The following is a 14,738-nucleotide window of genomic DNA, read 5'->3' as shown; positions in this document are numbered from 1 at the left end:
GCAATAAAAGTATTGAAAACAATTAATTGTCTCTTAGTATTATTTATGCTTACTGAAATGAATACAAATAGCGGTCTTGTTTATCGACATTTGCAGATGCAAAATACAGATAATAAGATAGACATACAATATAGATAATATTTTACAGTACGAAATATAATACACTTAACATGATTTTCTGCAAACAATTCAAAGAGTGGAGTATTCAAACACTAGTTTAGCCTCAATGGTTTATTCACGGTAAATCATCATAACATAATAAATATGTATGTTTACATAATATTCATTGTAACACAAAAATGAGGCAAACTATCACAGATAGATCATACAATTTAAAAGTTTCATACACTTTGTCATTTGGTTAAATTTATTAAGTTAAATATTAAAGGGTAAGTGGTTATCAGTGTATGAGATCACAGCTACAGATCACGTCAATATTTATTTTCTTCCAAACAAGTACAGTACATACATTTGCAAATACCCATTTCACTCATACAAGAATAAGACGTTTCAACAGCTCTCTCAACAATCAATATTGCAGTTATTCATAGATATATTATATGATATATTTCAAATCTCATTTGTTGTACCGGGATTTACTTTGGTTTTTGTGACGTAGTATACCTTAGTGCTGGCACGATTTCATGTAAATGTTGCTGTTGTTTGCCCACATAGTTACCAATACACTACCTTTTCGATTGTACAATTGATACAATACAACCGAAACGAACTCTCTGCAAGTCATTAAAAATTGTCAGCATTTTTTTCATTGTAACCAAATGCTAATTTTGTAATAAATGTTGGTATTCCCCTGTCTCGTAGGACTAAAAACCAGACCAATAATTCCAACAGAAATGTCAACAGAACATAAATTTTCTTCCTTCAATTATATAACATTTTTTTTTATTTCATCATACAAGACATTACAAAGGAAACATATTAAAATTAAATTTTATAACGTGCTACCAAATAAAGTGTAAAACATTTTTAAAATCATAAAGGAATAATTAATATGACTAAAAGTAGAATAAATTTAAAGGAAGTAGATGCTCAAGAAGATAAAAAACTTGTATAAGGCCAGCCTATACAGACGACAGTAAGAAATATGGACCAAAATACAAATGTGACAAATTGTATGGCATTATACGATATTGTCTAATTCAATCTCTACCTTGGTTCAAACGGATATATGCGAAACTTTTAGTTATATTAATCACAATTAATACCAATACTCCTGCCAATCTAAGGACCACATACATTTCTACACTCAAAATAATCTTCCTTTGGGGTCATGTATTGCTGTAAAAAAAGATGTATTAGGAAAATAAAAGCCTTTAGGACAATATTGATAGGCTACAAGATAAATATCAGGAACTATTGTGGTAACTTTAATATATCCGTTTCTTGTTTATGTATTCGCAAATTGGAGTGGTTAGTCGTTAAACATTGTTACAATAAAGGCTTGCATACGAACTGTTTAAACATAGTCAATAGAAAGTAAAGTCCTTTTTATTGACACTTTTATGGGTCATAGGTCACAGTTGTACAGTAAACTTATAAACCTTATTTGTATTATTATGATATGTCTTTTTTAATTAATGAACAAAAAAACCCCCAAAATATACAAATGACGAGGCTGAAACAATTTAATAGTTTAATTTTAATTTGTTTTTTGATTGATTGATTGATTGATTTGATTTCTCAAATCATTAGAGGTAGGTAAAAATGAATTATTGAATGTCATATTAACTGAAATAAAATACTCTAGAATTAAAATTTCAATGGCAACGTGTATATAACGCTTATTTATCGTAATACAACATCGCGTAATTCTTTTTAATATTTGGACTGCTTCAAAATAAATGTGAATACATATATATAATAATAATAATGTATGCATATAATCCATTTTAAATTTACGCAACACGACTACGTATTGAGGTTGATCAGAATGACATTTTGACTCGACAGCTGCATGGGTTTGCGTCGTGGAAATAAAAGGTTGCCTTCTTTCAAGCACACACTGTAAACATATTTGCAAAATACCACTTCTAATTTTACTTAATTTACTATCGGATATTCAATATCCTTAACAGTTAAATGAAATAGGCCTATACAAAGTCAGTAATGATCAACATTTCTGAATATTAATAATTTATTTTATTTATAGTCAAGATACATTTTATACATTTTACACGTTTAAATAGTTTGAATGCAAGGCAGGCCCAACTGACTTACTCTTACCCAACTCTTACGTTCGTTTACGTTGGAAACCGTTCAAAAACTTTTTCGTTTGACTGTCTTAAATTATTTCATATACATCAATTGGTTTTGGTTGCGACAATCGTCGATGCCTTCCGATCCGTTCGTTTACGTATACCGATGACGGTTCCGTAGTTTTATGTTTTTTAAAACGTGCGTTTCCATCAACAATAGACGATACAATTTGTTTTGATGTTTTACTCCCAAGAACAACTCCATCAGTTGACGAACGAGTTATGGTTGGATCTCTGACGTCATTCTTGCTATTCTTACGATGTGAGCTATCACTGGACGATCTTAACAATGGAGCAGACGTGTCTTCTGAATGTTCCATCACGTGACCTGATGTTGTGTTAAAACGAATTTTTCTTCCTCCTCCTGTATGGTTATCCATGCGTCTTAGTTCAGAGTCTGATTTTGAAAAATTCTTTATCATCCTTTTTGTCCTAGGTTTGGGTTTCACATCAGGCCCTACTCTTTGTTCTGATTGGCATTTAGCCTTTGACCTTAATGGCGTTTTTTGCTGAACCCATTCTCGTAAAGAATATTGAGCGTTAACCTGAGTCTTCGTTTCATTAGTATTAGGATAAATAAGTTCTTTGGGTATGCTTGATAAAAACAACATATTTTTATTTGCACTAAGATCCTCTGCCAATCTGTAATCTTCACATTTTTTTCTTCTTACTTTCGTAACAGAATCATTCACGTAACCATTTACGTCATTATTAATTACTTCCGGATCAGCAAAAGCATAATATTCAGAACTGTCACCTAGTAACAATTCTTTATTTCTGAGCTCATACGGACTGCTATACTCCGCCCCTGGGGGTTCATTACATTTTCCACGCATTTCTACACTTTCCTGTAAATTAGCACCTAAAGCCGGGACATCTTTTTGTTTAAAAATCGCATTCCGTTTTGCAGCATATAACATTCTATTCAAACGGTTAGAGTTTCGTTTCATTGGGATAGGTTTGTTTGTCGGCGTCATATTAGACTCGACATTTTGCGTACACAGGCTCGTTGTTTCATGGAAATCTTTTGTTTCAACACCAGAATCTTCAGACTCCTTACTGCCTCTTGTGGTCGATTCTGAAATAATTGAACAATAATAACATTTCGAAATATTCTTGATGTGATAATCCCTATTGTAGCTAGCAGGCACACATAACTAACCCATAACATCAACAGGGACTTGGGTTTAAATTATATGAAGAGCTTTAAACAAGCATACATGTCACGCCTGTTATTCATATTTTTCAGTTTACCTCTGTCTATGCCAGGGTCTTCTTCTGAAGGTGTGGGAAAGATCCACATGTCAATGCTTTCCACATCTTTCGGATAGTTCTTCAAACTTAAGTGTCTGAAAAAGAAATTGTGCTTGTTAGCCTGGGCTAAATGAAGTCTGTTAAACAATATGTCTACAATTTTGAATGGGATAGGTAATGATAACGATAAATAAACAACTGTAATCAAAAGAGGTAGGCCTATTATTATTATTATGATGGTGCTGAATTGAACCTATGAAGCCTTGTCTTCAAGATTGTTTAATCTTAAGTTATTCAAACTGCATGAATGAGTATGTTGTTATAGGCCAAGCATCGTCAAATAGATATCTACCTGATAAAACTGTTAGTTTTTTTCGATTCTCCTAATATTTTCTTTCGGAGACAACACAGCACAAAGCAAACGAACAACCCAGCAAACAAGACGAGAACCAAAGCACCAACACCCATCACGTATGCTATAATAGAAACCAACTTTGTAATGATGAGTTTGTTGGAACAACAGATCCTGATAAATACCGATAGTTTGTGATATTTTAACTACACCTATACCTTTTGATTCGGGAGCCATAGTTTATCAACCTAGACGACAACAAAGTAATGAAAGATGCCGTACACTGAATATTTACGCACGTGTCTCTTTCACTAATGGCGACTTCGAAACGAATCGAAATCTGTCTAATTAGATCTACATATTACCTGGTCCTAATCAAATTGATAATTGACCGGATGATCTGGATGTACTATAGGACAATAATAGGTTTGTAAAACAGGATTGGACAATTTTCTTATTTCCGGAAAATGATTATACATGTCGGGCAAGATGGACATAGGCATGCATTTTCAGACAATATAGTTTTATAATACAATAGAACGCCTCCTTTGGGACACCCCTAATCATGGAACACTTCCCCGATAATGTTCAGGAACATGATATATTGATATAGGCCGGTCTTACTCAATTAGGACAAAAACAGGACTTTCCAATTTTACCTCCCACACTGGGCGCGGTTTTATTTCCTGAATGAACGAATTTGTTTTTGTTTGCGAATCATAATGGTTTTGCAAAATCATTGTAATCAAACAAAATTAACTTTCCTTTCACTTCTATTAATTCCTGAGTCATTAAAATGCCTGGATTTTAAACCGACCATTGATTCCCAATTTTTAAACACACTTTATGAATCAAAGATTTCTGATTATAATTGTTTCTTGGTAAAGACCAATGTCCCAGCAAACGAATATTTAAATTGGTGTCGGTTAAAGATGCGCCACTCTGTACATTTTTTTTTTTTTTAAATGTATATGCATGTTTCCCGTTCATTTAACTAAATATTTTTCCCCTTTCCCCAACATGCTTACCTGGACAAATGCATTCTCCAAGAACATCACACTGACAGCCAAGATACTCCAAACACATCATACCACACGCCTGAGAGCACGTATTTGATTGGTCTACGATACACGTAACGTTACAACGCGCAGTCCCCGTGACTGGATCGCAGTTTCCATCATTTCCACACGGACACATTCTGGAACACTTATAACCCCATCGGTTATTGGAGCACAGTCGATTGCAGTGTAGGCCTTCGTAGCCATGAGGACATATGCACTCGTGTGATACAGGGTGACATATTGATCCTGAGGGACATTGTCCAACTCTACATGATTCTACAGTTGCACCGCCTGAAATTGTAAATATTTTAAATAATAATACAAAACAGTGAGAAAAAAGTATATTATAATTCGTAATATAAGGGTGGAATATAAGGAGCGGTGTTAAACCTACTGTGAGTCGCATTAGGTAAGTTTGTAGTAGGCTAAACATTAGCCAATTAGATTTGTAAGATTTGTATAGAATTTAAAAATGGCAATCTTTAAAGCTTTGTTCCCAACGCAATGACGTATCTATCATCACGCCGCGACGGATCACCCGAACTGTTGTGACGTCGTTGCGTTGCGTCCAAGTCGACGCTGACGTTGACATATTTGTGGGAATCTTCCTTACAAATTGAAATGTCAGTTTCACACAGTTCGGTTTTTATCGGGAAATTACGTTCATTTTTACTTCCGACTTTTTTACCGCATCATACACATGGTATTCGCTGCCAGAGTTGTACGGAAATAATATATATCGTACAGTACAGAGTTATACACGGGAAATTCCCATAACTCGCTGTGGTCAACAAGAATAGATGTTAAGTGGACATTATTAGTCCATTTGCCTGGTTCAGAGGCATGTCTGTAGAGTCAGCGCTTTCCTAATAAATGTATACGTCTACTATGGAGACTGAGAGAAAAACGGCAAAAGGGTGACTTAAGCGATTTTTATTTTATAATAATAATGATATAAATTGTGTTTTACCTTTATTGCAGTATTTCTGTGGTTCTCCTACATAACAAAATTCCCACGTGGTTGCTGAACCGTGATTTACAAAACACCATGGTTTATCCCGACCAGGTGTATACCGACAGTAGTTATGTCGTCGCGAGTACTGTGTTTCGTTCCATGCGTTACATTTTCTACCTTTCTCAGTTACCGTTAATTTACCACTGTAATCTTGTGCGTCATTTTCTTTAAAACATTCTGTGTCTAAAAGTATTTAAAAATGAAATAATAATGCACATCTACATCAAAAAGATAGAAAATGTTATAAATTAGGCCCAAATTATCCACCATTATTATGAATATGGGAATTTTTCTATCAGTGTAAAGGCAAAAAAGAAAATGAAATTAAGTATAATAGTGACGTCATAAATACATAAAGCCTGACGCATGCGTACAAAAGCCTTACATTTTCGTCATCATTTAAACGTGCGCGTCAACTCTGACGAAGGCTACATTTTCATCAGTATTTTAACACGCGTGTACGAAATGTAATTAATTTTGAGTTATTAGTCTAGAATCAATCTAAGTAAAGAGATTGGCAATTAGAATCTTAATTTGCTTCAAGAAAATTTTGATGTTTAAAAAAGTAACTAAACGTTTTATCAGAAAGTTTTTAAAGTGACCAGAGAACTGTATTTGAAATAAAATTTTAACTTATCTTTTATTTTATATAAGAAATTTGAATTTACTTCTCTGAATTTCACAAGCGTACGGCATTGGAGTTGTACAGTTGACAGATCTTATAATTCTAGATGCATCAACTACTGCACATAAGTTATTGCCCTGTGCTAGCCTATGCTTGGAAACATAATGTCCACTGAACAAGTCACCATTCCCCCAACGCCATCCATCACTTCCACGAAACAAGCCTGCCAGAAGGAATAATACATACACACTATATAATCAAGGCAATCTAACAACAGGATACTGAGCTCCGGAGATTGAAGGGTTTATCTGTGGCTGCGAGTTCCACACACCTTAGTATTTGTCGCACCTTAGTATTTGTCGCACCTTGACTTAAAAACAAAGGACTGTTGCAAGTTCCTATCTTGGCAATGCGAGCTCAGTGTCTTGTTGTTAGATTGTCTTGATATATTCAGGTCATAGGCCTATACAGATGGCACTTACTGATCGTCTCATTTCTTTAACCAACGTCTGATATACACAGTAGTATTATAAACCTGAATACGTTGTGAGGCTAATCATTTAGAGACCCAAACCTCCTAAACTTACCAATAAATATATTAGGCCACGTGCGTGGTGATTCTAATGTTTCTCCGGCGTTGTAAAAACGTATCTCTAACGATTGGTCAAATATTAGAAGATCTCCGAAGTTATGCCGTTTACAATCCATGCGGGCGCTATACCAGTCTTTTGGATTATCTAAAACAAACCTGTAGCAATTTCCGTCAAACTTCTGAGAGTACCCAGGAGGGCAGGCTCCTGAAACAAATAAATAAGGAACGTAAATATTATGGTCAGGGAAGGATGATGGACGCTATCCGAACGGGCGGCGGACACGGAGAAGATAGTTTCAGTTAGGCCTATACACCGATAATGATCTATCAACACCTGTCATCACCAGTGCAAATTTCATTCCACCTAAAACACAATTATTGCCATGAGAGAATGGAAAACACTATCAAGTGTTATTAAAAATAATGTATTTAGGAAGTTGGTTAATCACCGAAATGTTATGGAAAAGTTGTTTTTTTAAATCAGGACCCCAACGGAAATAAACCTGTCTAATTTGAATGGTTTTTATTTGCTATTCTGATCGAAATCTTTACGTTAATATAATTGTCTAACTTTTATTTGAATGTTAATCCTAACTATCATGTTTTTTTTTGCTTTTAATGGAAGATTTATACCTTTAACTCCCATTTCTAAGTATTGCTTGTAATTTTGTTCTCATGTATTGTATACTGTTATTGTAATTGTTTTTAAGCAAATGAATGAAATATGAAATGAATAACTATATTGGAATAATAGTTTGACTTACTTCGAACTTCACATATATATCCTTTAAGGTTAGAACATCGTCTATCTTCCAATATCATTGTCATGCCATGTGTTGCATTTCCAATACTGATGCAACTTTCCATTCCGTCTTTATTCTCGTCTGGTTCACCAAATTTAAAGTTGTGTCGTACCGCTTCCAGTGGGCTACCGTTTACCCATACTAGCGGACCGTCAACTGAAACTTCCCTCAACCCTATCGTGTTTAACAACAAAAAGAAAAGAAAAATATTTTAATTTAATATATAAATGTTTTCTACAACGGTTTAAAAATTATTTAAGACAACTTTAAAAAATTTAACGACAGAATAATGTCACCTCGGATTTTGGATAAAACCTACGGGCCAACTGAGGTCGAATAACTCCGATCTTATAAGGTTATCACTATACAACCAAGCGTGGATTAACGAATATATGATTTTATCTGAAATCTATAGACAGTTTATTACTTTTTTTTTACTAAACAAGGCGCCATGCCAAAATATTTGTATTTTTAATTTCAAAACAAATTGGAGAGATATAGTCTTGTTCCGACACTAAAATGTGAAAACGTATTTATTTTCTTTTTTTAATAATATATAACAGTGAAATGCATGATGTTATATGCAATTTATAGACTATATTCCTTTTTTTAATAAGTTGGCGCGTCAAAATGTTTGTATTTTACAAATTGGAGAGATATAGTCTTGTTCAGACACTAAAATGTGAAAACATATTTATATATATATTTTTTAATAATGTAAAATTATTCATAGTTCAAAGTGACAGTAAAATGAATGTTATGCAATTTACAGACTATTTTTATTAATACTTCTTTTTAAACAAGGCGACGCGTCAAAATGTTTGTATTTTTAATTTCAATAAATAAAAAAAAATTGTTCAGATTATTAAAATGTGAAAACATATTTTAATTCTTTTTTTATATAATGATAATATAATAATATTTATAAGCTACTTTAAAGGCTTATTTATACTATGACGATAACGATCAACGATAAATAGATGCGTTTTCCTACATTAAAAAAAAATGTATATATAAAAGTTTTTCATCTTAGAACTAAAAGGCAATCATCTATGCTGCATTTGAAGAAAATACTATGTTCACACGTCCAATCAAATGACGTCATGATTTATAAGAACAATAAGATCGTGACGATTTAATTATTCTTATCGATCATGACATCATTTGATTGGATTAATAACATTTATTTTATCATCAAAGACAGCATAAATGGTTATCGTATAGTTAGAATGAACACTAATTTCTTTTGGAAAAAGAAATATAAATATTAGGCTTGGACACATAATTATTAGTATCACATTCGATGTCACACGATTGTCTAATGACTTTGTAATGTGATGACATTTACATAACGTCATTGAAATCAAACATCAACTAAAAACAATCGTTAACGTAATAACGAAGATTATGATTGTTTGATGATGAACTTTAAAATATTGATTTCATATTTAATCAATTTACATTGTATATATGGTTCCAAGCCAGATTCGATGTTAAAATAATTATTACATTAAATTATTGCATTTTGCATAACACGGAAACATTTAAATCAACAACATAAATTATTATAAACTAAGAAAATGATAGTGTCGTTTTTATAAATTGTTGTCTAACTTACGTAAAACTGACTCAATATGTCAATACAGGTTGTTGCAGGTGAGATTCAAACTCAAACTTTGGAATCAGATACCTCTCGTGTACCAACATGCGGTTGATATAAATTTATAGCTAAGATTGATCTATGTGACAGGTACAAAGAGAAGGGTACTTATACTGGAGAAGGCGGATTCAAGTCCCACATGGAATTTAATGCATTTTGTGATCTCATTCCACTTAGTATGGTAGTTTTTAATTAACTAGTGCCTTACGTTCTTCCAACGAACGAATTAGACCTGGTTAGTTTTAAATTGTTCTATCTCTACATCTGCTGTGGAAACACTAGACAGAACTTCTGTCATTTTACTTCAACTTGATGATAGTGATTTAATTATTGGATTATGATTACCTATCCATGCTGCAGTCATTGTAGTGGCATGTATTTCCTTTCTGACGTACATCTCTTCCTCTTCATTGTCAATGACAACCAAATCAGATGATACCCTAGTCTTTATAGAAGGTTGCGACGTCATCTGGCAAGCGTTCCTAGCTTCGTGCCAAGAGGCTGCAGATGATGTCACTATCTTATAGCAACCGTCTTTGTACCCACGTTTGTAATCGACAGGGCAGTGTTCTGAAGAAGAAAACAAAAAACGGCTTATGTTTTGTATTAAAAAAAAAATCTTTTACAGATTTATGATGAATCAAATTGTAAGTGAAACCCCTTGGTAAGGGCGTATCGTTCATTTCAAACAAAAATAACCAATGTTCAACTTGTTTGTTGAAAAAAAACCTGTAGATTTCAAATGAATTGAACCGAAGATTACTGATCTCAATCTAAAATATGATATCAATCAAAGTTAGCAATACTTGATAAAACAACGGCACACTTTTACATAATCTGAAATATTTAACTTTATTAGCGAGTTTATCAGAAATACCGGGATGGTGTCCGGCGGGGGATAGTTTAACCCTAGCTTAAGTTGTGCATGCTTCATTTACTCTCTATTCTTAATTCTGGCACCGAAACCTTGACTCAGAAATACCGGGATGGTGTCCGGCGGGGGATAGTTTTACCTTAGTTAAGCATAGTTAAGCTTAGTTACATTTTTTTTTTCACATTATTGATTGTCTCCATCCCCGAAACCTCGACTAAGAAATACCGGAATGGTGTCCGGCGGGGGATAGTTTATTACCATTAGTTAAGGCCCTATATAAAGCACCTAGAGGGGTCAGTGATCCATTAGGCGCTATATAAATACTGTTTATTATTATTATTATTATCTTCGATTTGAAATTTATTGAGCCCAACATAAACAAGTTTAGTTGTCATGTTATGCAATGACTAAATGCAGAGGCTTTTTCCATTTCTTCACCTGTCTGACTCTATCCACTTAATCACTGGCTAAAATTAGATCAATTTTCGAAAGCCATTCGAAAATTGTAATAGTAATATTAATATTTCAATTTTTAATTTTTGTCTATATAAAAAATTGTTTTTCAATCAGTTTCGTGTGTTTTTAATTATTGAGTAATCTTCTAAATAAAACTCTATACACTTCCTTGTTATAAAGAAAATAAGATGGAAACGTTGGGTGGGTTTTTAAAGGTAAAACAGTTTGGAGTTATTGAATATATTTTCTTGTAAGAACTGATGAAATAATATAATAATATTCATAATGTAGCGTGTGTTTCTACGTTCATAAATGGAAAGATATAGATTAATTATTATAAACTAATCAAATGTCATTTTGTATTATACAATGTTATTTTCAGTCAGAAATAAATGTGCTATTAATCGTATTAATTTACTGTTAGGCCTAGGACTACTTACGTCGTACACATTTGGAATCTCTTCCTTGAGTTTTACCCCAACCGTCACAACACTTGTATTCTATTCTCCTAAAAACAATATATATTTGAAATATCTTATTGTTATGAATACTACATCATTATCTTCATCATAAAATAAACCAAATATTTATTTATTTTCATTTTTATTTCAATATTTTACGAGGGTGCTCCATCCAGCCGAAGCTGATGATTAGGGACCCTCACAAAAATACAACATGACGAGACATAAACATGTAACAATAAAAATCAAATTAAAATAAATAGAATTATATGAATATCTTACAAAATAAGGAAAAAAGAACAATTATGAGAAAGTTTTTGTTTCTTAAGAATAAACACATTTACAGAGTCTTGTTTTGATGGTTCGTTGTTCCATGCTACAAACAAATATGAAAAGACAAGGAATGAAATGAAATTGAGCATGGATAGTACAGGAAGTATTTATTGAGCCATCTTACTCACATCTACGGTAATCTAAGGCAAACCAATAAGTGACTGAGAAATAGGAAAGTTGATACGTAAATTAGAATAAGACGACTATGTTTGTAGTATAAAATGCATAGTCTTTTGAGATCAATACGTAGAAATGGTAATTCTCTGGTAATTTTATCAGGATGAGAGTCCAAGATCGATTAACATCACCAGGTCCCCGAGGGCGCATTAGATTTTTAAGACGGAAATCATTACTTGTTGGTAAATTAATTAATTGTAATTTAATGAAGAATTTAATATTTACCAATCCCAGTCTTGTATCAAACCTACTTGAGGAATGTGAACCATGGCCCCAGCAGACTGGTAATAACCCCAGGGTGGTTATAATAGACAATTATTGACCGAGAGAAGTATGACGACCTATTTATTGAATTAGTATAGAAACGATAGGTAGATATGCTATTTCTAATCAATTGATTCGATTTGAACGGTTTTTATTAATTTTCAATTGAAAGTTACTCTATATCAGCTAATGGCTTGATAGACAACAAACTTAATTTAGAACAGAGCAATCCTTGGAGAGAAAGTGACAACCTGAATTCGAAAATGTTCGTAAATATGAGATGAATTAAAGCAAACTATCAGTGACTCATTTTTTGTTTATAAAAAAAATTGCTTGCCATATTATCATGATGGCGTTCCATGGATAAAACACTTTTGGGGATGTTATTTCCATTTTATAGATCATTCGATTACACAATGATGCGTGTGGGCCTACCATGTAAAAAAGTTACCTTCATGTTAACATTTAGGACTAAACGGAAGGTCTTTCATTAAGCGACATATTTAGTAGTAGGCCAAAAACTGTAGTCCCAGTTAGTAGTGAAAAAAATAGGACTTCGAAGTAAAGGTCACCGTTATTAATTTCAGCAGTAATATTACAAACGGAATACTAACCCATTTATGGCTACATTCATAATGAATGTTGTATCATTTGTGTACAAGTCAAGATTGCATCTAATTGTGGTAATTTAAAACAAATAATACAGCTAAAATTAATTGTTATTATCAAATTTGTACAAAAATATAACCCATTACTGTAAATGGTTAGGGTAAGTTTGTTCAGCGCCATATACACTGCTGTTTATAGTCAACGTACTAACGATTAGAACAAAAATAGCACGATTTATATAAATACGATAGATTTCTAAGAACATTTTTTCCTAAATTAAACAAACGGACAATGCATCATTCCATATTAACTGTTTCAATTGATGAGTCTTTTAATGGTTAACTTTGTATTGTGATTCAATCAAAGTTATTATACACTTTCAATAATGTTAGTATAGGTCTACTGACTGTCAATGCTAAATCATAACCTAGTCAACTTTATTAATTATTGTCAGTAAAGACAGACATGAGATAATTGGCACACCAAATATTAGTCAGAAGAAGTCCATGGAAATAACTGATTCCGCACAAACCACTGTTTTATATCATGTTTTTTTTTTACATTTAGTCATCAACGAAAGCCAGTAAGTCAAAGTTATTAGACATAATCACAATTACAACCATTGATCATAAGTGGTACCTTTCCAGGAAAAATCGCCAAATATAAAACGATAAAATAACCTGCCAAAGTGGAGAAAAAAACAAAAGAGACTCGAACTCGGAATACTATGTTTGTTCTATGTAGGTCCAGGAAAGAGTGAAATTACACTCTCACTCTCACTGTTCCTTGGTAGGCCTATGTTTATAATGCATTAAGTTAAACTATTCAACACATTTTGTCAGTGTATCATGGAATGATAGGGTTGTCGAATCGGCTGAAATGAGCGAACAAAATAGAAATGTCAAGCTTTAAACACTATATTTCGTATTTCGTAATTCGACCAACGTTTCGACGCCAGCAGGAGAAATGGTCTTTTTTTTAAATAGAAAAGACCACTTGGCATAGGAGCCTACCGAGGATTGAATCACAGTCAAGCTTATACCATACATTTTTTTTAACGAAACAGTAATAGATAACATAAAAATAATAACATATCGATAAATTATTTTACCTCAAGTTAAGCACAATAACATTTTCATCTCTACTGTCTTACATACATAGTTGTATAAAATATAGTGTGTGTTTCAATACTTACTGTTTTCCAGGTACGACTGGTTGTTTTATAACGGGATACCGACAATCATTTCGTATATCGGGACTTGCATTTGGTAGCGTCCCTGTCGAATCAGGAATTTGGGCCACTGAAAACTTTAAATAAAATCCAAGGAATACGAATATAAATATAGATGGAATACCCATTGTAAGATTCTCAAAAAGAGTTATACATAACCATGTGTTCATGAACAATCACGTTATCTGTGGGTAACTGCGTGTGACCCAAGATTAAAGAATTGACGGTAAGTATTACTACAGTTGTAATGTCATCCATATACATCCTTCCATTAGCAGCCTAGAATATTATATCAATTGCCTACATTTGTTCTTCCGTCGACGTGCCGTCAACACGTCCGATTACATCCACTGGAGTCGTTCCCAGCACATAAGGACTTGGGATGATCGAATACACACGTAGAAAATCGCTGAACATTTCCAGTGAAGAATGACAATCTGAGTTCAGATATTGTCACTTCCGTTTGTAGAATAGCCCGACATCCACAGAGAGAAGTAGTGTACTGATGACTCATACAACTTCTTTTTAAGGTTTGCTGTATTCAATAAGCCACAACTTATCGTTGCCATACCGAAAGATATGATCAGGAAAGTAAAATACAAAAATACGTTTGATAGGCTTACAATACTGCGAGATTATTAAAATTAAAAGATTACAAAAATGGTGATGTAGCACAAATTACCAAGTAATTGTAA

The 14,738-nt window shown here is 33.1% G+C and overlaps 1 protein-coding gene across 1 annotated transcript; it reads right to left on the bottom strand.

Annotated features, from left to right (window-relative positions):
• Positions 1-349: 349 nt before the first annotated feature.
• On the bottom strand, positions 350-10,071 carry LOC140039263 (uncharacterized). The gene is made up of 9 exons (XM_072084867.1): positions 9,984-10,071; positions 7,940-8,152; positions 7,171-7,380; positions 6,627-6,806; positions 5,914-6,141; positions 4,911-5,405; positions 3,883-4,006; positions 3,531-3,625; positions 350-3,354 (listed from the first exon to the last, which is right to left on the bottom strand). The coding sequence occupies exons 1-9, from the start codon at positions 10,033-10,035 to the stop codon at positions 2,303-2,305; spliced, it is 2,649 nt and encodes an 882-aa protein (XP_071940968.1). The 5' UTR covers positions 10,036-10,071; the 3' UTR covers positions 350-2,302.
• Positions 10,072-14,738: the final 4,667 nt, after the last annotated feature.

The sequence above is a fragment of the Antedon mediterranea genome, chromosome 2 (genome assembly GCF_964355755.1).
Source record: "Antedon mediterranea chromosome 2, ecAntMedi1.1, whole genome shotgun sequence".
In the NCBI taxonomy this organism is placed as follows: domain Eukaryota; kingdom Metazoa; phylum Echinodermata; class Crinoidea; order Comatulida; family Antedonidae; genus Antedon; species Antedon mediterranea.
This window is presented reverse-complemented; position numbering and strand designations above follow the sequence as displayed.